This window comes from Seriola dumerili, unplaced genomic scaffold (genome assembly GCF_002260705.1).
Source record: "Seriola dumerili isolate Sdu_G_001 unplaced genomic scaffold, Sdu_1.0 BDQW01000011.1, whole genome shotgun sequence".
NCBI lineage: Eukaryota > Metazoa > Chordata > Actinopteri > Carangiformes > Carangidae > Seriola > Seriola dumerili.
In genome coordinates, this window is record NW_019174266.1 from 6,444,812 (window position 1) to 6,467,798 (window position 22,987).

The 22,987-nt window shown below is 40.2% G+C and overlaps 1 protein-coding gene across 1 annotated transcript; it reads left to right on the plus strand.

The window, feature by feature from the left end:
* Window positions 1–1,753: 1,753 nt before the first annotated feature.
* tmod3 (tropomodulin 3) lies at window positions 1,754–17,883 on the plus strand. The gene is made up of 10 exons (XM_022749267.1): window positions 1,754–1,849; window positions 6,672–6,912; window positions 8,132–8,288; window positions 13,109–13,231; window positions 13,633–13,707; window positions 13,791–13,921; window positions 14,011–14,118; window positions 14,217–14,360; window positions 14,902–15,046; window positions 15,706–17,883. The coding sequence occupies exons 2-10, from the start codon at window positions 6,787–6,789 to the stop codon at window positions 15,735–15,737; spliced, it is 1,041 nt and encodes a 346-aa protein (XP_022604988.1). The 5' UTR covers window positions 1,754–1,849; window positions 6,672–6,786; the 3' UTR covers window positions 15,738–17,883.
* The last annotated feature ends 5,104 nt before the right edge of the window (window positions 17,884–22,987 follow it).

Consider the following 22,987-nt stretch of genomic DNA (forward strand, 5'->3'; position numbering starts at 1 on the left):
TGGAATTCAGTTAAAGATAAAAGTAAAAATCATTAACTTTTACTCCTGTTACTTTTACTGTTTCTACTGTTTTATTTTCCCCCGCTCTTAAATTTAAGAAAGCTCAGAGGGGTCTTAAGTTTGTAGCCAAGCACACCTCTGTTTTCTAGTTCTCTGTGGTGATAATAATAATAATAATGAGCGGTATTAGGATAGAGTGGTTAGCATGGGATAGGAGGTTGCACCATTTTGTTTTGCATATATCAGCTTTTGATGATATAGAGAATTATATAAAAACATAGTTTAAGAATAATCAAAGTGGATTTGCAAGTAGAACAGTTCCAAAGGGAAAATTACAGAAATATCATAGTTATTAAGTCTTTTAATGCACATTTAGCAACTGTAGATTTATTGGATTAGTCTTCCTGGGTTTCCTTGGTATATTATTAATTATTCAGATCATGTAGGTCAGATCATGTCAGGGCTGTTGGAAGCCATCTGACTGAAGATATAAACTTGGCGCTTAATAATGTTTCACTTTGCAGCTGCTGAAACACTGAGTCTCATTTTCCTAAACCCATGCTTGGCTAAACAGCAAAGGTCTGTAATGTGCTTGCCATGTTCGATTGCCCCTAAAACGCCTGACACCCCAACACAAAACCAGAATCTGACTGACTGAGTGAATGACTGACATCTTTCAGAAAAGGTCTGTGCTACAAAATACATTTAAAAATCCTTTCATCCTAGATTTGTGATGCTTCTAAGAGGCAGGAGGTAGCCTACTGTATAATAGACTAAAGGTGTTGATCAAAGGCTAACAGAGGATAGTAACTGATGGCATAAAAGTGCCAAGTGCTCTGTCACACAGCAGTAAACCCTTTCTTTGCCCTCAGTCATTATGTATTGATGCACTAACAGATATCTTTAAAATTACTGTAAAGTAGTCTTGCTCTCAGTACATTGCAACCTCTTAATAATTACTATCATTAATCTGATTCTGCAGTGGGCTACTGATGTAAGTTTCAGCACCCACATCTCCCAAAGTGTCTGTGTTACATGCAAGGCATCTTGTTACAGTGCACATATTGTGTGAACCAAGAGGGTGCAAGAAATTCTATCTCCACTATTGTGTAACACAAGGGGATGAGCTCTCATTGATCTTTTCGGTCAAGGCTAAGGTAGGCTTTTTAGTGAACACAGTGTGTTTTGCATCTCCATGTGTATTTATTTGTATGTGAGAAAAAGAGAGAAAGATGGAAAGAGAAATGTGTTTTGGGGTTTTACATGTGAAAAGGAGATCAGGTAAAGTATTCACTCTAGGTGCAGCCAAAGACACAAGACTGAACAATTTGTGTGTGTTTGACTTATGTATGTGTGTATGTGTATTCACTACTTTTACACTTAGCTTTTACTTAATATAACTATATTATGTGTATAATGAAGTACTTCAATCTTAATTACTATCATTCTACTTATAACGTATTTTTTTATTTTTGCCCCTTTGTTGTGTGTGTGTGCAAGAGTTAGGGTTTGTCAGGAAATGAAATGTGTAATGATTTTCAGTCCTTTTCAGTCCTTTTTCTTTTCTCTTTTCTTTTCTATAATATATATATATATATATATATATATATATCTGTTATCTGATTGGTGCTCCTATATAAAGAGGGCGGGCTAATTTTTGCCATTGGTTGACACCTGGCAGACTCTCTCTCTATTGGCTCAATTAGACGTCACTCACAGAACGCTCCGCTGCTGTCTTCCTGTGTTACCGCCCTTGGGCTGAGTGAGAAATCAATCGCTGAAGATATCGCATTCACTGGGGAAACTGGTCTTACTCTGAGATTCTATAGCTAGGTCCCATTAGGCTCAGGTAAGGAAATTGATAGCTTGGTTTTGGAAATCAGTAAGTGTGCTACCCTTACTGGTTTACGTACTGTCACTTTCATATGTGCTCTGTAGCTGCCTGGTTTAGCTAAACGGCTAGCAACTTGACTCAACTCTGAGGGCTAGCGTGTTAGCATCTAGCCACATCCCATCGGACTACTTCTTATGGTCTAGCCGCATCCAACAAATGTCGTTAAGTTACTAAAGTAAGTGTCCCATAAACGGCTTGGTTTGGCTTTAAATGTTTCTTAGCTAATTGATTTGCGGTGACTTTTGCTAAGAGATGATAATCAGGATCAACATCTCAACAGTCGGAGTGATAATCATAAACATGTCAAGAACATGTTAGCTAACGTCGTTCCGTTGCCCGCTATGTCTACAGGAGATAGTTGAAGCAGGCAAGTTACCACCAATATCTTGATGTGTATAACATTAGTAATGCGATATGATATGTCATTTTATGGCAGCATCGAGTGTCCTCTGATGAGTCTGGTATCTGTGTCTATCTGTTTAACCAGGATATGAGTTTCGGCATTTTTAAGGAAATACTGTGGCTTTAGCAGGAGTATTACTTGTTAGTTAGGTGGAAGGTCAATAAGTCTACTGAAACACCCTTTGTTCAAGGGCTAAGGTGACGGTTTATGTGTGTGTGTTCACAAAGGTTGTTTGGCCCACAGGGTTCAATTTTGAATGAAGGGTGTGGTCCCCAAGTCTTAAGGAGTACGTCTGCTTTGGTAAGTGTGGTTTCCCCCTTAAGCCTGAAGGCAGGTGGCTTTCCTGAAGCTGTGAAGCAGGTATAGTAACCGAGTGGAATGTCGTGGCCACTGCTGACGAGGCATTTTTGGTGATGCTGCTTATTGTGCTACCTTCCGCAGTACAGTGTTGCTGATGAACAGGCTTGATTAACCTGCGTACCTTTCAGTGAAGAGTGAAACCTGTCTGTGAGGGCCTAGTTTCACTCTCGGTGTAATGCAGCCATAGTAGTGAATAGTGGCTGCTATTAGTTTTTACAAAGGTGTGAATGGGGCAATCTGTCTTGAACTTGTATTATTCATACTCCCTTGCTGAACTGAAAGGCAGGGCACTCCCTGAAATCTGTTTTCATTATATAATGGAGTGTGTGTCTGGAGTGTGTGGCTAGAACAGGGGAGTATACATGTCATGCGTATTTGAGAAACCCCCCACTTTCTACCCAACACTTGCCTGGTCTGTACAAGAGAAGAATAAGTGAATGAACAACATAAATGTATAAAACAACAAAACTATTTAAATGTTTTTTATCCTCATGATGACACCTGTATCTTATTGTTTTTACTTGTTTTGTGTATTGTAGTGAATATATCTTAGTAACAGGATGTCTCCTTCTAAGTGTTTTCTATCTTTTCTGACACTTGCAGGCACCTTAGGAGGCTGAACATAAAAAGGATTGATGAGAACTGAGTAACATCAGGGGTGGAGAGACGGAAAGATAGATGTTAAAACTGGAGGAGAGTAGGTGGGAGGAGGAAGTGCAGACTCTTGTCCCAGGGGTAGTAGAGCTGGGTCATTCTAACTATAGTCTTTTTGTGCATTGGTAGGGCGGTGTTCTATAATAATGTAATAACCATTCAGTGCTTCCTGTTCACGTCAGAACTGCAAACTCCTGTTCAATCAGCTACTGCCTCTGAGGTCTAAAGTAGCACAGAGAATCTGGATATTAATTGCAAGAATTATACTTTACAGAGTTAAACTTAATGTTTTCTTAGCAGCTAAGAGTTATATAATATAAGCCAGAGATATTTAGGATAGAAGCTGATATCATATCACATGCTTAATGGCCCAAATGATCTTATATTTTGCCTGTCAACATCAGATCTTTGAAAGACAAAACCTGGATGTTTGACCTGAAACATGTTCAGACACTTCACTTAAACACAGGGATAAGTTTTGCTGGAGGTAGTCATCTATTAAGGTAGGTTCATCGTGATAATACATCTTACAGCCTTGTGTAAATCATTGAGGTTTTTATCACTTGTCCTTTCAGACTTGTTATTGCATTCTGGGGGAAAAATTCATCCCGAAACATCCAGCCCGTCTGGTGAACTTACTGTACTATCGTGATATTTGTGACTCTGTTCTTTTGCAATTCTCAACATGTTCATGTGCCCAACAGTAGCCGAAGTGTACAGGTCAGTGAAGGAAAGCTCAAGGTGAATGTAGAGTGCAGACAGGTTTGCAGTATTATTGGCTTTGAGCCATCTGTTGTTGTCTTGAAGGATTAACAGAGAGGAGAAGGAGAAAGGAATCAATCAGATTGGACTAATGGATCCTCTCAGTGTCTCCACCTCAGCCTGGACCCACCCATTGCCATCATTATCCCTGTCTGCATATTCGATTACTCCTCTCTCTGCACACACAAAAGCACCGGGCCTCACTGTAAACGGTGGCTGCTGTTTTAAATGTGCTGAATTACGTGTCAGCCAAGTGGAAAGTGTTTTTGAGAAAGTAGGATAATATGGTAAACCGTGTTATTTTGAGCTGATGTTGTCATAAGAGCATTATATGTGTGTTTGTGTGTGCAAGTGTGTTTATCCCAGGCTCTGGCGTGGCATCTCTGCTTTTTGCAGATCCTGGCCAGAAATGTCATCACATCACTGCCTTCTGCACATCTCAGCCAATAATACTTGCAGTATTATTGCAGTATTATTGGCTGCACTCTGCACTCACCTTGAGCTTTCCTTCACTGACATGTACACTACTGTTGGGCACATAAACCTGTTGTTTAGAATTGCACATGGATAAAGTCACAAGTATCACGATTGTCTGGGTAAAGATGTTACTTGTGTGGACGCAAATGACAAGAGTTGGGTCTGGACATGAGGGTTTTTTTTGGCAGAATAGATCAAACATGTTTTTAGATTCTGCAAACCTGGCAGTATGTAAAGACAGAATATGCTCATTACAATGAAGAACTATGTTTTTTTTGTGTTGGGGGTCATCTCAGTGTTGATTATAAAAGATGAACAAAACTCCTCTTTCCAGAAACAAGCCAGCACAGGCTTGTAGTGATATCACGAGAAACAAATCCTGCTGCTGTTCGATGAGCTCAACACAGAAGGCTGCTCTAGTGTTTGTTTTCATAGTTTTCAGACGATTTGGATGGATAATCAGTCAGATAGAATTTTTAAGTTAAAACTTATTTGGATGCAAGTCGGTTCTCTAGTTTAGTGCTGTGTGTTCATGGTTCTTCACAAATATGGATTTCTGATTTGATTTCACCCATATGTAATTTCTAGGATTTTCTTCTGTAAATCTGTATAAATTCAATTTTGATATTTTATTGACATTATTTTACAGCCTGACAGTCTCACTTGGGCCAGGTTTTAATTTCCATTGTTTCATCACCATACTTGTCCACCACCTTTAGCTTAGCTTCATCGCAGCTCCAGTGGCTGATTTGCTTCATACTAGTGGTGATATCCAGCAGTAGCAGTTTGCTACACATCACTGCACTGTACTGACTCTGTTCTCCAGGATCTGATTAAACTACTTTACAACAGAACATTAGAGTGAGATTATTATTGCAGATCATTATATTCATACGCTTTGATTATAGCTGTTAGTGTTAGTGTTGACCTTTTAGCCCAAATTCATCTGCTGGAGCGCAAGGCTGCGAATGCCCCTGCCATGACTCTCATAATCATTTCGGACAAGATAAGGGTAATTGTAGAAGTCTAATGGATGGGGTGAGGGCAAGAATTAGCCCAGGACAGAGCCTGGTTTGTGGAGACAAAGGACTGAACGATACGAGACACACACTGTGTCAGACTTTTCGCAGAATTCCTCTGAGCCGGACAAATCACTCGGGCAGCTCCGGGGAAATGGCACTAAATGTTTAAAGAATCCTTGGCTAAACCACCGAGTTGAAGCACGGGGTATTTTTTTTTTTCTGCTGTCACAGAGTTTAGATATGGTGCTGTATTTTACACTTGACATGAATGAGTTTTCTTGATGGAATATTTCTTCGTAGTCTAAGTAATTTACAGGTAGCAACTACAGTTAAGGGCTTATGGCTCTTCTGTATATACACAAACACTATTTTATTCACCTTGAAAAGTTACTTTTTGACTCTACCATGAGCCAGCTGTTTGGGAGAGTGCAAGTGTCAATTTAATTGTGTGTACAGCTAAATGTGTGTGAGTGATAGGGACTAAGACCATCTGTGCTGCCCTGCAGGGACATCATGAGGTCATTTTGTGTTCAGACTGTGGCGTGGGAGAGGGAACTGAAAGCTGAGGCCTCATTAATTTGTTTGACATGATACGTACTCACTCCCTAACTCACTCATTTATCTGAGCATTATTTCATCTGAACTGGTGTTATGTTCTTATAAATCTACTTGGTGTTTGCTCCAGTATTTCCTGCCACTGTTAGAGTTTGCTTTATGTCCAGGCATTTAGTCCCAAGAAGAAAAACATAGTCATACATTTTCATATCCACGAGAACAGGCTTCTTTGTTTTGTCTTTTGAGTTGATAATGTTCCCTAAATTAGAACAAAGTTGGTGTTCACATAGAGTTGTTGGTGATTCTCATGGGAGTGGTCAGATGATTTTGTCTGAGCCTGAGAAAGTTCTTCCTTTGTTCCAGCTGTGTGTACATTGCATCATTGCAAGGCCTCATTATCAAGCCCAGCTGTGGCCAACTATTGTTTCACAGGGATGAGATAAACAATGTTTATCTCAGTTTACAAGATTTAATTATATTACATTGTTTTAATTAGCTTAAGTAAAAGGAATCATCATGAACATTTATTTGTGTGTGTTCCCAGTGCTTATCTACAGGTAGCCTCCCGCCGCCCCCCGGTCTGGAGCAGTGAGCCCAAGAAGGAACAGTCTGGCTGTGGTCTGCTGCTCAGTGTTGCTTAGCAAACTATAGCTGGCACCATGGCGTTGTCGTACAAGAAGGACCTGGACAAGTACAAGGATCTCGACGAAGATGAAATCCTCAACAAACTGTCGGCGGAGGAGCTCAAACAGCTGGAGACAGCCCTCGAGGAGATGGATCCTGAGGTCAGAGCTCAGTGAGGGTTGGAGGAGCTCCAGGGCTCTTTAGTGGGAGGGAGTTCCTGTGGCAAAGGGAATTATTGGAAAATGACCCATTTAAGAATGAAAAAGACTTCATGCATTTTACGCTCTCAAAATGCTCATAACATCTTTGCTTTCCCGCAAATAAATGACACAACTACAAATTAGACATGCCCCGGTTTTCAAAACATTTAAAAAATGACACCAAGTTTTACCTGGTACCGACAAGTTTATGCCACCATCAGGGTTGTAGTAAGTCACTGGTATCATAGTATGTGAATGGTAGCCAGTGGAGCATGGCTGAAGCAGATAAAAAATATGTTATACCATGTCATCACAGTTAAACTTCCTGGAATACATTAAACTTCAAATCTACCCAATTCAAATCCAAGGGTGGATTTTTCCTTTGTACCCTCCAACAACACCGTCCAGTCTCCAGCCTCTGTGGTTAGGGGAAAATAATTTAAAGGGGCGAGTCTGGGCTGCAACAACTCTGTCAACAGGCTGCCAAGTGTTTGTGTGTTTATTTGTGAGTAGAGCTGTAGAGTATAATGAAATCCCTCCCAGGCCCCTGGATATTTTATTTTAAGCCCATATAAACTGAGTGCCACACAGGGCCCACAGGAAACAGTCAGCAGCAGTGGGAAAATATTAATTTCTGGATATCATCATATAGGCCAAAGTGAAATTTGGTATGCACACAAAAAGAAGTGCTTTGGTTTCAATAGCAGCAGTGTGCACAAACTGGCTAGACAAGCTTTCCTCTATTTTCACACATCCTTCTTCACCTCCCCCGGGTTTTCACTCAGCTATGACAAATGGTCCATAATTGGTTGCATTTTTATGTCAGTCTTTATAGTCATTGAGGTTTTGGTTGACACGCATCAAGTTAAACTAGTTCAGAGTATCTTTACTTCCTGTTTTGAGGAACTTGAAATTCATGTCTATTTTCCACATGAAACTGAAGCTCTACACTGAAATATTTTTCCCTTTATTTATTTTAAATGCATGATTCAGTTTCAGAAATGTCTACATATTGGAATGAACAGATATTTTTTCAGAAGGCAGACGGATATATTTACAGCTTAAAAACACAGTTAATCATTTACCAGTTCATGGATCGAGGACTTCAGGTCTCCAGTGAGTGTCCTGAATTCTCCATCAGTTGGCAGGTCTAACGTGTCTCCTTGCTTCCTCTCCCCAGAATGCTCTTCTCCCAGCAGGTTTACGTCAGAAGGACCAGACGAGCAAGGACGCTACAGGACCATTCAACAGGGATAGTCTGCTCAAATACCTGGAGAAGGAAGCCATGGAATACAAGGACAGAGAGGATATAGTCCCCTTCACTGGAGAGAAAAAAGGTGTGTGTGTATGTGTGTTTCTACACCTTTCCATGATAGAGCACCAAACATAACTTAAAGAAGGTCATTTCAACATGATTATTTGCATGCTTAAAAACTTGCACTGACTTAAAATCATGGATGGATGATGAGAATCTGTTTGTTTTAAAGTTTTTTGAATGATTACTCGTCTCCTGGAAGAGCAACCTCTCCTCTGTTGCTCTTCCTGAGGTTTCTTCCCTTTTATGCCGGTTTAGACTGCACAATATAAAAGCCTGATAACTGCCCGACTCAACAGACGTAGGGTGTCAGGACTAAAAAGGGTGTTGATGTAACAATTGATTATTTCATCTCATATAGTGTATCACAGTGGATGACAACTGATGCCACATCTGGGAAGCCTCCAGACACGAAGACTAGTGTGTCGGAATTTTTTTTACCACCTCTCGCCTAGTATGACGTTGATGTTGACCAATAGGAGCAAGACAAATTTGACATGCTTTTTGTTAAAATGTTGAGACAACGGAGATGATTTGCAAATGAGAAAAGAGCAGTCAAGTGCTGTAGATGAAATTATGAGTAAGAAACTCAGCTAATTCCAGTAGTGATGATATATTTAGCGTAGTTTGCCTCACTTTGATAAACAACACGAGTGGTGTGGCTCTATCACGTGTTGGTAATGTATTTCTCAGGGGGTTGAGAACCAAGGAGTGTCTGTGTGTGTTTGTGTCTGTATCAACAGCACAGACACAGCAGTAATTACTGTTCTGCTCTCTTTGCAGGAATTATTAATGCATGTCTGCTCTTATGCAACATACAGCAGTGTGGGGGAGGTGTGTTTGTACCAGGGGATAGGAAGTAGGGAGTGTCAAATGAGGCGGCATGGTTAGGATTAGATATCTTGAATCTCTCTTTATTGATGTTGTGGTGATGTATTGTTTTTTTGTTTTTTTTTTACCAGTTTGGTTTCAAGAGATCAATAAACCTTGACTTGATGTGCTTAAGACTGAAGCTCAGGCTGTGTATTTTTCAGAGGATACTATGCAAGTCAGAGCTTTATTTGAATGGGAGTGATTTATGTCAACAAAAAATGTCAATAGATTTTTTTTTTTGTTTGGCTTTGCTCATTACTGGGAAGTCAAGTTGTGGACCTTTGTATCATGTCTTAATGATACAATAAAGTCCTAATGCCAAAAGACATGATCTTTAGTTTTACAGTTATTTCGAAGTGGTTGTATGTGATACTGGCAGAGTTATGTAATCAGGCTTTTTAGCAGGCAGCTGAGCCTGTAGTATCAGAGTGAAAACACACAAGGTATTGAATGCGGGATGAATCATCATTTCAACAGTCTGCGATTTCATGGAGTTGTCTACCCAAAGGGGAATATACTTGTCTGATGTTTTCTTCAGCTTTATCACAACCCAGTAGATGTTTGTGACAGGAATTTGTTTTCACAAAAAGATGAAATAAATAGTCAGTGCTGATCCAGATGGGATTAATGTTGCTGTTAAAACTGAAAGAACCTGACTTTCTTGAGAGAATCCAGTTCTTTTCAAACAGGTTTTAGGACATACTTGTGGTCGTCATTTTGTACAAGAGATAAAAAAAAGGAGATATTTTATGTGACAGCATGGCAGATAAGAAGAAAAGTGAGTAGAGTAGAAACAGTACTGGGAAGAAATTCTTTTCCAGAGGAATTCCTTGTGTTGGGATCTCCAGAGATCTAAATATGACTCCCTTGCTGGAGAGGATATATGGAACTGACATCTTCCCCCGGCCCAACCCTGTCTTGTTAGAAATTATACTCTAGGAGTGTGTGTGTGTGTGTGTGTGTGTGTGTGTGTGTGTGTGTGTGTGTGTGTGTGTGTGTGCGCACGTGTGTGCACACCCTATGACAACATGGAAAACTCAAATCACGCTGGTGGTTCTGTGGTATGTAGCTGATTCTCTTCCCCTTGTTACACTCACCCCCTGCTGATAAATAATGTGGTCATGGGTGTGTGTGTCTCCTTTCATAATTTGGGAGGAAAACAGCCTGCTTAAATACCATGGCAACCATTATAAGTACTTGAATGTTATCATATTACGTCAGTCCTCTAATCCATCTTTTCTTATTGTCCATTCCTTCTGTTCGTTGTTTATTTCCTCGGGGTTTGCCAACATTATTAACATTAAGTTCTGTTCTGGATGGATAGTGGTTGAAGTTTATTAAATGCTGAAAACTGGTTATTATTGTGTTTTCAATGGGGCACATTATTGGTGGCTTCTCCAGTGGGGTCTAAAATGGGCACAGTTAATCATCATGTGTGGGGGTAAAGGAATATGTATTACTATGTCACATTTATTGGAGCACTCGAGGCACGCTTCCATTGAAGACTGATAAACATCATGTTTGTTGAGGTTACAGTGGAGGGTGTGGTTGCTGCACCAGTGAAAACACACACTCATCTGCTCCGAACCACATGCCTCCAGTGTTCAATTTGCTTGTTTGACAATAGAAGCATTTGCATTTGTCATTAAGCGGCCATGTGTGACAGGGAACTGACACTGTATTGTATTTCTCTTGTTTTTGCTTCGTTCCTATCATCACCTCACAGAGTCAACTGCTGTGATCTAGTAATGTGGTGAACAAACGATTAATTGATGAGTTGATCGGAGGAAAATAATCTGCAACTATTTTGATAGTCGAATAATTGTTTTGGGTCCTCAGTTTAAGCAGAAATGCCAAACACTTGTCATCCATTGCAGTTCAGCTGACCTTAAGTTGTGTGGCCACAGCAATTCTGTGCAATTAGGGATTATTACCATTCATGCAGTCGTTTGGATGTGCTCAATTTCAGTCATACCTCCAAATACTTTAATGTTTTAACTGTTTGCTTACAGCCTGTTTGATTTTCTGGATGCTTATGTTTTTTACCTCGTCTGACTTTGCTGTAGTTTGTTCCCACATCAACAGTCGAGATGTCTGAAACTAATGTGAAGGATCAGTTTCAGGGTCGATCTGGGTCGACTGCTACTGGCTGAAATAAAGCAGATCAAAATCTGATCCGTTCTTGACTGTATTCTGCCTTATTTTGTCCACCTCAGCCTGCTAGCTTTGCGGCGCTGCTCTCCTATATGACAACTTATAGCGCAAGCATTTAGCAACACGAGTGTATAGCTCTGTATCTCTCCTCTCCTTGCAAAAATGCACCAAACATTCAGGTAGTAGCCTCTGGTTTTTAGCAGCACTGACTGTTGCTTATCAGATTGGACTCAGTATCAGGTATTTAATAATAAGGGACTTGGCATTAAGATTGGGGCCTGACAAACTTGATCAGGAGATCCTTACTCAGCAGCTAGTAAAATGTTATCATGACTCTTAGAAATGATTTCCAGGAAAAAAAAGACCCAAGCTGGAATAAATTGGAATTATCTTTTAAGGTCCATGCTGTTGTCTTGTTTTTAATAGATAAGCAAAGTTCAATTTACAACCAGGATGATGTATTATTTGTCTAATTTTTATTGCATCAGACAAATAGCAGTGATGAATCACAAAATCTGCTGTCTTAACTGGAAAACATTATGGCCTTTTTTTTTTTTTGCATTAATGTGATGGAATGCATATTTTCAAAGGGGCTATGTGATCAGGTTTCTCCTGGGATCATGAGTGTCAGCATTTTCTGCATCTGTGTGGTCCTCCTGATCCTCCTGTCACAGACAGACTGCTTTGGTGAGGAGCCTGCTTTCCCTCCACATTAGTACAATGTTTTCCTCATTTAGTCCATGGTTTATGCCCCTGTGGGATCATGCGAATGACAAGACGTTGGGGCTGTCAGTTTCTTGGCTCTTGCTTCTGAAGGGCTAAATGTCGCTCCAGAGGGACTGGCACAGGATGTTGCCTGATGACTGTATTTGCTGTTTACTGGCTTTCAGGAAGTGCCAGAGCCCCCCACTAGGGACCAGTTTGAGCAATTTGACTGGCTTGACTGACTTGGAAGGAGGGAAGGAGGGAAGGAGGGAAGGAGGGAAGGAGGGAGGGCCTGTTCTCGGGGTGTTTTTGTTTAAGGACACAGGCATATAGTGAGTCTGCATGGTCACCCCGTCAAGTGCAAGTGTTTGCTGCCCCAGCAGCGCAGTCTTGATTAGACTCAAGTCATTGTTCCATGACTTCCTTCGCTTTTTCCGTTTCTTCACTCACATAGGTTGCCATGGCAATACCATAGTTGTCAGACAGTCATTGGTGGACTCGAGTTTGGCTCGTCTGAACCTCTGATGGTTGGGAAAGGTTGTGTAAAACAGCAGGAAGCCCAGACTTACTTAAACAACACATTTCTGCTGTTCACTTTGTCAGAAACATTACCATTATTCTGCACTGACTAACAGAAACAAATACTGTAAATGTCAAAGTGAAAATAAGTATCTACAACCTGTCTGTCTGGTCTGTGCTCAATCTCTGTGCATGAAACGAGAAAGCATGAAACATTTAATGGATTTTAGAAAACAAGCCCGGCGTGGCACAATTTAGAAATAAGTTAAAGTGAGAGATTAAAGCTCAAGAGCAAAGCAGAGGGATGATCATTTCAAAAGTCCTGCTGTGAAGTGTGCCGTCTGATGTCAAAGAGAAAAAGTTAAACATGTAGTGGCCAGAGATACATGGCTGGAGAAGAATAACGAGTCACATTAACCTGACAGTTAACAGTTAGACGTTTCTTTACCCATCCTGCGTGTACCCGTACTCGTTTCTTCCGTCTGTGTTGATATTAAAGTAATTTTATGCCTGCACATTTTTGTGAGAGATGAATCACCTCATTTGAGTTTAGAATTTTTTTTACAAAATGTGTCTTTTCTTTCTCTGTAGGTAAAGTATTTGTTCCTAAGCAGAAACCAATAGAAATGCGCCAAGAAGAAGTCACAACCCTGGATCCAGAACTGGAGGAAGCCCTGTCCAGCGCCACAGACACAGAACTGTGTGATCTAGCAGGTAAGAATGAATGAAGAACACCTTCGGGAAAACTAAGAAGTCATTGTTAAAACTCTCTAAAACATGACGATATATGAGGGTTTCTTTGTAAAGGAAGTTGTAAACACAGTGTTGTAGTTGTGAGACACTTTCAGTCTGCCTGAGCCCAGTCTCTGCTCGGACTGTAAAACACAAGCTCCTTTCACTCTGACTGTGTTTCCCATGGCTCCATCCTTGACTGTGTGTGTTGATGGGGGAATAATTTGCTCACTGAGCAAAATAACACCACTTGTCAGCTATGACCTCTAGATCTGGTGACCTTTCATTTACTTCCTGGTGCATTTTTGAACCCTGGGAAACACATGCGTACACACTGATTTCTCACCACAGCTACTGAGTCTCGGGTTTGCTTTTGTTTGCAGCGATCCTGGGTGTTCACACGCTGGTCACGAGCAGTCAGACATATGATGGGACTGGAGCTAAGGAGGGTTACAACAGTAAGTACAATCATAGAATTTAACTGTTAGTTTAAAGGTCCCAAAACGATCAATATCTTGAGCCCTGCCCGTGTCTCTTCTAGATGTGATCAAAGGGGAGAAGATGAATCCGGTGTTTGATGAACCTCCCAATCCCACTAATGTAGAAGAAACCCTGCAGAGGATAAAAAGCAACGACAGCTCCTTAACAGAGGTCAACCTCAACAACATTAAGGTACACAGAAACACAAGTTTTTCAGAGTGTGTATATGCTTGTCTATCCCAGGGCTGACGGCAGTGTGTCTTTGTTTTTGTTTTTTTCAGAACATTCCCATTCCCACTCTGAAGGACTTCGCCAAAGCCATGGAGAAGAACACGCAAGTCAAGAAGTTCAGCCTGGCAGCGACACGGAGCAACGACCCAATCGCTGTGGTGAGAGGGAGTGGTGTGCAGGCTTTTAAATGACCTAATTGACACCTGACAAACTCCATATTAATGCCTTTGCTTTATTTCCCTTTTCCTTGTCCCAGGCGTTCAGCGACATGCTGCGGGAGAACAAGACGTTGCGAAGTTTGAACTTGGAGTCCAACTTCATCACTGGGGCGGGGGTGCAGGCTTTGGTGGATGCGTTGCGAGACAATGACACACTCACCGAGATCAAGATAGACAACCAGGTACCAGATGATTTGTGACACACATGTTTGCACCAACACACCAGGAACGTTTAGATTTATTTATTTACGTAGTTAGATCCCCATTAGCCACTGTAACTGTGACTGCTCTTGCTGGGGTCCCCATAGATTTATAGACAATACTTCAGAGTGTTTATATTTTTTAGAAATTTGTGTGAAATTATAGATTATGACTTTAATTCTCCTTGTTCACTTGTTTTTCGCTGCTGTCATCATTCCGGATCACTGTTGGTGATTACAAGGAACTTACGACAGAGGAAGTCTTTGCACTATTTTAAGTAGAGTGGTTTCACACAGCCAAAAGTAGTAGTAAATGTTTGTTATGTACCGTGCAGTTGAAGAAAATGCCAACTAACACAAACCACTGCCTTAATAAAACATAAAAGACTAGTTGGGAGTTTCAAGTAGTGGAAAAGAAACTAAACTATATCCCTGTGGTCTGAGTCTATTCTGCCTTAAACCAAAGTGAAGCTCTGACTCTGATGTTCAGATCTTGACCTCTGTACATGTGTGTGGATTTCAGAGGCAGCAGCTGGGTACGACTATAGAGATGGAGATAGCTAAAATGTTGGAAGAGAACAACAGCATAGTCAAGTTTGGCTACCACTTCACCCAGCAAGGACCTCGCTCCAGAGCTGCCGCAGCTATCACCAAGAACAACGACCTGGGTATGATGCACACACACACACGCACGCACGCAATACTGTACACACACGACGAGTTGCGATTTGTTTAAACTTGCAAAAGCCGGGTGAGTTGCTGTGCATTACATTGCCTTCCACCTGGTATCTTTTTATATGGGAGATTGCATCATGACAAATTGTGGTGATGTTTCCATATGAAACATCTCAGCGGTAGCGTCAATCCACAGTGACGACCTCTATTCTCTTTTTAGCTCCTCCTCCTGTCAGAGCCGCAGTAGCACAGGTCTGATGCATGGGTGTGGTCACAAAATGTGTCAATGCATCAATGATAACGGCGATTTTCCTTCACGGTGTTTGAATGGAGCATTCACTGCATTAACAGAATGAAGACTGACACGGTGTGATCGTAGAGCTTTGAGAGTGACGACATCTTACTTCTTGTTTTCTGTTCATGCTGACACGCTGTTGAAATAGCTGTAAACTTTGACCGCATAGCTCATGATGACTCACATAGTTTTTTCATGATAAACTAACAGGCCCGTGGAGGTTGAAGGTTGTGTTGCATGTCTGCAGTTGTTCATTCTTATTTTATTTTCTTATATTCAGTCAATTTTTTATTTTTTATTAGTTTAAAGGAAAAAAAATCATGCTTTTGTCTTTTCCTCTCTGCTTTTCCTCTCTAGTCCGCAGGAAGCGAGTGGAAGGTGACCTGTAGGAACGGAGCCCACGCTGTCTCCCAGCCAATCCTGTTTGTTTTTCATCTCACCATGTGGAATAATTTCAGCCAATGCCCTGGTCTCATCTCACTGTGTGGAAACTTTAGTCTTGTGCCAAACTGTGGGGCAAGGCACGCTCAACCAGAACAAACATCTGAGAAGAAGGGAAATAACTGGAATTGCCCTCTCCCATTCACATGTTCATACCTTTGTTTATTATTATGTTGTTATTGAAGGTGTAAATCTGATAAATTTTTAGTCATTTCATTTCAGCTATTCCTTTGTTTGAGCCTTTATATGATCTGTCCAGACTTTTTACTTGCTTTTTTTCCTTTTATACCATTCTATAATCATGTGTAATAAACATGAACATTACCAAGTAACAGAAACAACAATAACATCTTTGTAAAAACGATAACTAACATTGAGAAAATCCTGTATCCTCTACCATGATAGTTTGCTATTGAGGCTTAAGCTTCCCAGCTTGAACCAACAGAATTAGTCATTAGGGTGATGGGAATAGCTCTGAGGCCACGACTACTGGCCTGCAAACCCTGTCTGACTGTACCGCTGCCTGCTACCACGTAATAACTGTCAGCACGGTGCAGTAATGGTGAGATCACTGTTGTACATTTCATGAGCAGTGTGGTTTGCAGATGTCGTTGAGTTGCCTTGTAAAGCCAGCATGACTGTCGGGCTGGTGTGCGTAATGGTGGGTGTGTGCAAGAAGTTTCTTAGTTAGTGCTGGCCTTATACTGTAGTCAGCCTAAGAGAGGATGCTTGACTTAGATACTGTTGGCTCGTCCCCTCATATAATACTGTAAGTATCAGTGCATACTGTTTTATATTGCTTTCCAGATTCATTCTAACTAAATCTTGTTTTGGCAAATTCTGATGTGGGTTAATGTGATCACTTGTATGTCTTAACAGGAAATTCTAACTAGGTTTTGTTATTTCAGATCAAGTAAAAGTTCGATTATACTGTAAAAAGAACAGGATATCAACTCCATGCTAGACTGAAGAGGCTTTGACCTGCTGTCACAAATAATGTTATAAATGTCAGGTCAGCATGCGAGGTTTCTCTGATGCTTAACCATGCCAAAGACTAACACATGCAGTGCTTAAAGTATCAATATTGGACTCAGTGGTTATTGGTTCAGGACTTGGCTTTGTTAGCTACAGTCACTTCCTCACAATACAGATCTGGGAAAGGAGTCTGTGTGTTGACAACAATGACCTAGACATTTTTATTTTCTTTTTTTTAGATTTTTACCATGCCATTACATTCCTATTTGTGGGCCATTTATGGATAAATATTCACCAAGTAGTTCAATGAGATGTGAGGAAGGGTTGGCAAATAGTTTGTGTGAAACTTCTCAGTTTTACTTCTCAGGTTGCGACTACTTGTGAAATGTTTCTATGAACGGCACCTCTCCACAGATATTAAATTTTACTTCTCCTTCTCCCTCACACAATCACTTTCACTTGGCTTTCAGCAGCATCTGAGCAGTAGCATGTCATTCATTGTGCAACAGATGACAGCATGCGATGTGTGCCTCAAACGGAACTGGTACACTGACTTGCTTGAGATGGGAATAACAGGACTAATTCAGGAGTTACTTGAAACTTGTATATACTGTTTATGTGTAATAGGAACAATATGCTGGCATGAAGTCATCAATTGTGTGAACATCATGTTTCTATCGACCAAAAATGTTCATCTTAACAGCCTCACATTCCTGGAACAAGACTAGTATGTTTTATATCTGTGTACTTCTTCCATGACCATATCTGCGAGTATTTCTTGCTGAACCTTTTTGTTTTTACGTTACTGTGCTTTGCTGGTGGACAGTCAGCTAAAGTGGAAAACTGCTTCTTTGCTTGGGCTTGTTAATAATATTCTGTGATTCATAATATTGTATGTATATTAATTGTAAAATGCCATCTCAAATTCACACACATGCACACACCTTTATGTGTGTACCACATAAATCTACACAACTCACTGCTGAGATTTTTTTTGTACCTTAAATCAAAACCCAGGTGTAGACTCAACATAAGGAATATGTACTATTACAAAACCACAAGACTGGTAAAACGCACTGCTGAATATAAGACATCCTCAACAATAAATGTTTTTATGTACTTTTTTTGTGTTTTGTCTTTCTTTAAATTCAAAATCCTTAAAATGTGTCAATAAGGTATAAATTAGTGACCCAATTTCCCCCTTTTAATTAATTGATATTTAATTAAAATGATTAAATAAAGCCTTATTCCAGATTCATTTGACAAAAATAATTCTAAGCACAACATTCGCTTTTGGAGAAAGTTCATAGCTTTCAGCTTCTTGTTTCATCAGCAGGGGGAGTTTCCTCAGGTGTTGCCTAAAGGAGTAAATTCCACTCACGGATGAAGGCCAACAAATGTGGCTGAAAGCTCCACATATTTTAAAGTAAGTGGTGCTAGGTTGTGCTTAGTTTTTTTTCCCAAGGTCTATAAAGAAACTTGGTTGCTTCTCTAAAGCCACTGTGAGGCTGCACTAAGGCACAGCATTGCTCTGAGCTCAGTGCAGACATTTAGCACTAAAAACAAAGAGGCTGATGGGAATGTTTTTAGTTTAGCAGGTATTTGGTCACACACCAAAGTATTATACAAATTAAACATTTTATCTGATGATGGGACTAGAGGAAAAGTTAGATGATCATCAAAGTCAGCAGGCTTCATAGGGACTGTGAACTTTCATGGCAGTCCAGCCCACACCTGGTGACTGAAAACCAAAAATGTCAACCTGACGGTGGTGCCAGGGGAAAAGTCAGTGGATTATCAATGTCAGTAGAATTCATCCTCTGGGGACCATGAATGTCTGTACTGTACATTGAGATATTTGAGTCTGACCAACGTGGTCCACTGACTGAGCAACAGCCTCACGTTGCCATCCTTAGAGTGGAGATTTAGAGCTGGCTGTTGCCAAATCTCCAGGACAGTATTTTTAATGACTGATAGACAGGCCCTTTTGGGGGTGCACATATGCACCCTTTAATCAGATCCAGTTTTTGAGATCGTTTCCACATGCCTGAGAGATGATGTAATGCATATGACTCCATCCCTCTCTGGGTTTCCTGTGCCAGAGTGCTGTGGTGAGCTGCTGTCGGAGGAGGAGGGGGGAGGGTGACTTCAGAGTTTCCACTCTAAGAGAATAGAGAGAGCAAGAACAGCAGGTTTATGTCTCGTCTGTTAAACACACCAGAAGGCATCAAATCAAAGGAAAAATCTAAACCTACAATCAGATTGGGACAGTAAAATATACAGTCGTATGCTTATGTAAGTACTGTACAACTGTTCCCTCAGGCCGTGGCTAGTAATAAGCACCACTCCTCCGCATGTGGAAAAAATAGACTGTAACTAACAGCTTCTAGTCCATGTCTTTATTTGAGGTTGAGGTTCAGAGAGCACTGTCTAAAGTGGATGTCGTGTTTGGTTTTAAGTAAAAGGGGGAATCTCTGGCGATCCTTGAAGACAAGGTTATCAGAAAATAAAGCGAAGCAAAGGTACCAGCTGATGATTAAAAAAAACTACAAAGCCAGTAAGTGAATATGAAATGGGACTCCAGCACTAGAGTCGACCTGCCTTCACATGAACTGGAGTGATGCAAAAAGAAGCACATTTACAGATGTGAACTTGTGCCCCCTCATCTTCTCCAAAGATGTCTGTGCTGACATATTCTGGCCTTCCCCTGCTTCTTTCCCTCTGCCAGCGTTCACAAGGGGGCTTTGTTCAAAAACAGGTGTGTTCACCTGCAGACCTGCAGTTGCTTTTCCATTAGAATGAGTCAGCCCTGCCAGTCCTGAACAAAGCCCTCAGCAGTCTGTCTCTATCATGACCTCATGCATTTGGTAAACAAAGGCTTGCAGATTACATAGTAGAGGAGAGAATGGGAAGGACATTTACTCTACTTTATTCACAAACAGCCAAAGGTGTAAAAGTATTATTTGCCATTTCAAGGTGGGAGCTGACAGCAGGACCACAAGAGAAGTTATGGTGTCCTTCAAACACTGCCTCATACCTGACTGAGTTATGTAATCATCCTAACTGCAAACAGTGGACGCTGAGAAGAAATATACAACATCTGTGAGTGTGTGTTTGATCTAATCCTTCTAAGCCTGAATCTATGCAACTTTTTGGCTTTGGTGTCACTATTAGGGAAAGCAGAAGGATCACTGTTTATATCAAAGTGATAGTGGGGTTATTGCTCTTTAAAATCAGGGAGTTCAAGGAATAATAAGGCCTGAATAGCCTTAATGAATAAAACGTGCATCCTGTCCTGAATGTCAGCTTTAACAGGAATAACAGGCATCTCCATTACAAGGCAGCCAAAGCAACACTGTCGTATTCATTTTCCTTTCTTCCTGTGTTAAAAATAGTAAGTTATATTAGCTTCATAATGTCAAACGCATTCTGCCAAGTGAAACTGCCAGAAGGATCCCTGTTCAGAGTGGAAAAATAATTATCAACGATGGCTGGCTCTTGAAATCCTTTTTGTGGGCTTGATGCAATAAAAAAGTTTACACTTCATAGAACTGTTTGGATTTCTAAACCATTATATAAAACCATTACATGAAGGAGTGGATACTTTTAACAATTAGTTTTTTTGTATCCAGATTAAAAGAGTGTTATACGATGATTATGATCTTTCATAATGCATCAGGGTGATAAATGTTTTTGGATAAACAACCCTCCTGAACAAGGTCAATGAATAACTAAATCAAACCAAACCAACCAGTTCCCTTCAGCAAAGAAGCTCCCATTCTTCCAAAGTGTGTGTACACTTAAATGCAGATATATTATAATGTGAATATACAATACCAGCATTGACAAATACATGTACAACACGTTGTAAAGCATTCCATTATCACTTCATTCATGCGTTTCAGAAAGTTGCAGGACTTACTTGTTATTAACTGGCACCATCTGGTGGTTGGCACAGGTGCAATACCAGAAAATGTCCAGTAGGGGTCAGAAAAAAAAAACTTACTGATACATTATTGTAAAAAGATCCTGTAGGTGTCCTCATTATCCGGACATTAACCTTATGTAGATGCATAATTTCCATTTTATTGTGATAGACCTTTAAACTACCTATGTATAGACGCTCATATCTAATTCCCTTGGTCAAATCCAGTTTATTTTCCTCCAACGATTACAGACTAAAATTAACTTCAGTCCCTCGCGACACCATATTGCACTGATTACAATACCTTCTCTCCTCTCTCCCAAGACCTGTGGGTGCAGTTGGATCAGGAAGCAGCTCAAGAGATTGTTGTCATGGTAATGTCGTGACAGATGACTCACAGTGCCCCCTTTCATCCAGCCTTTGTTACCTTTGTTTGTTTTTGCCTATTAGAGGAGCAGATGGTGGGGCGATGCAAGTGAAGTAAACTGATTCCTACTGTACCTCAGTCTGCAGATGCAATCTGCTGTTGTTGTTTGGACTCCTGAGGAGATCCTAGGAGCTCACTGTGGATATGAATTTACAAAACAATGAACATTTTTTTTGGCGGGGGATTGCATAATTTATGTACTGTGTTTTATTTAATTTTTTTCTCCTCCTCTTACCTTTACCAGAGCTGTATCCATGTGCACTGGATAAGTCAAGACCAAACATGTGGCGCAATTAAACATGAATAATGAACTGATTTGCAGTTCAATCTAAAAAAAAAGTGTCATTTCACATTGAGAACATCATGTATAATTAATGTGTTGAGCGCCCTCCTCCTGGTCTGTCTTTGTACTATTACATAAGTTTAATGACCTGATTTCCATAAGAAAATGCCAGCCAGTGAGTTTACAGCAAGATCATCTATAACCAAGAGAGACTAATTGAATAAATTAATCATTCGGGGATCCTGAATCCACTTGCTGCTCCCCAGTATTTGTTCCTCAGCAAATTAGATTTCATGCAGGTACAACCTAGGCATCCTAAAGTAGCACCTGCAGTCTTTGTGTTGAATTTGTGTATGCTCCGTCAAATTAGGCTACATATTACTACCCTTCAACAACACTACATTAAAATTACTTAGTACTTGTACCATGATTGCTTTCTACTGCCAGCACTTTATTTTATCAGTGAGTTATTGCATGGCTTTATCTTCCTAACACAGCAATCCAAAAAGGACAAACAGCTTCAGAAAATTCATTGCCATTTTGGACTGTGAATAAACATGAACCATGGCAAGTGTGAAGATGACAGGGACAGGAAGCATTGAAAATTTCCACCAGCTACCATCCAGCAGTGAATACATGATGAGAGGAGTTCTGCCCTTCACAACGAGTTCACAGATTGGTTGTCACATAACTTGGTTATTGAACCTGGATTTATCTTGTTGTTCATTTATGAGCTTTCATTTATCCTTCTACAATGATTAACTGACCTGTTGCTCTTCGGCTTACAGTGTCCTCACAGGATGCAGTACTCCCACATAAGCTGCAGGTTGATATCTGATAATGATAAGAGATACAGGTTTTCATCATACCATGTACAAAGAAAAGATGAGATAATGGAGATTTTTATTTACATGTCATATTGTAGAAAAAGTAATTTATGTTTGCTGTCATCAGTGTTATTGCTCAGGCTGTTGACAGTGAAATGAAACCCTTAATGTGCTGAAAACTGAAAATGTAATTATTGGTATAACTAAACAAATGAAATCAAAATTAGACTGATTTAAAACAGTACAGGCAGAATGGAAAACATACAGCAACTATGTACATGAACATGCCAGTATTTATTTTAGCATTTGAAGCCCTATCATATGGGTTGAAACATGGTTTTGAAGGAGGAAATATGGATACTGCAGATGGATTGTAAGATTATATACTGTATATTATATATATTTTTTCATAACTATAAAAAACTGTTTCATTTTCTGTACAAGTTTTTTTTTATTTTTTTTTTTACTGTAACTCTATCACTTCAATTTTATTCTTTATTTCCATTCTAAAAATAAAGGTGAATGTTGTGTTTGTGTAATGGCAGGGAATATGGAAAAACTCCATTTAATGAATAAACAGTCTGTCAGTCAGTTCCTCATTTGGCAGACTTTATGACACTCATATGCCATTTTGGGAAAATCCCTTATTCACAGGTTTTACCATGTGGTGATAAACGAAAACACATTATTTTCCTGCAAGGCTGGTCATGGGACTGTGAACCAGGTTCCCCACAGACTCCATCCAAAGTGATCCTGAATTT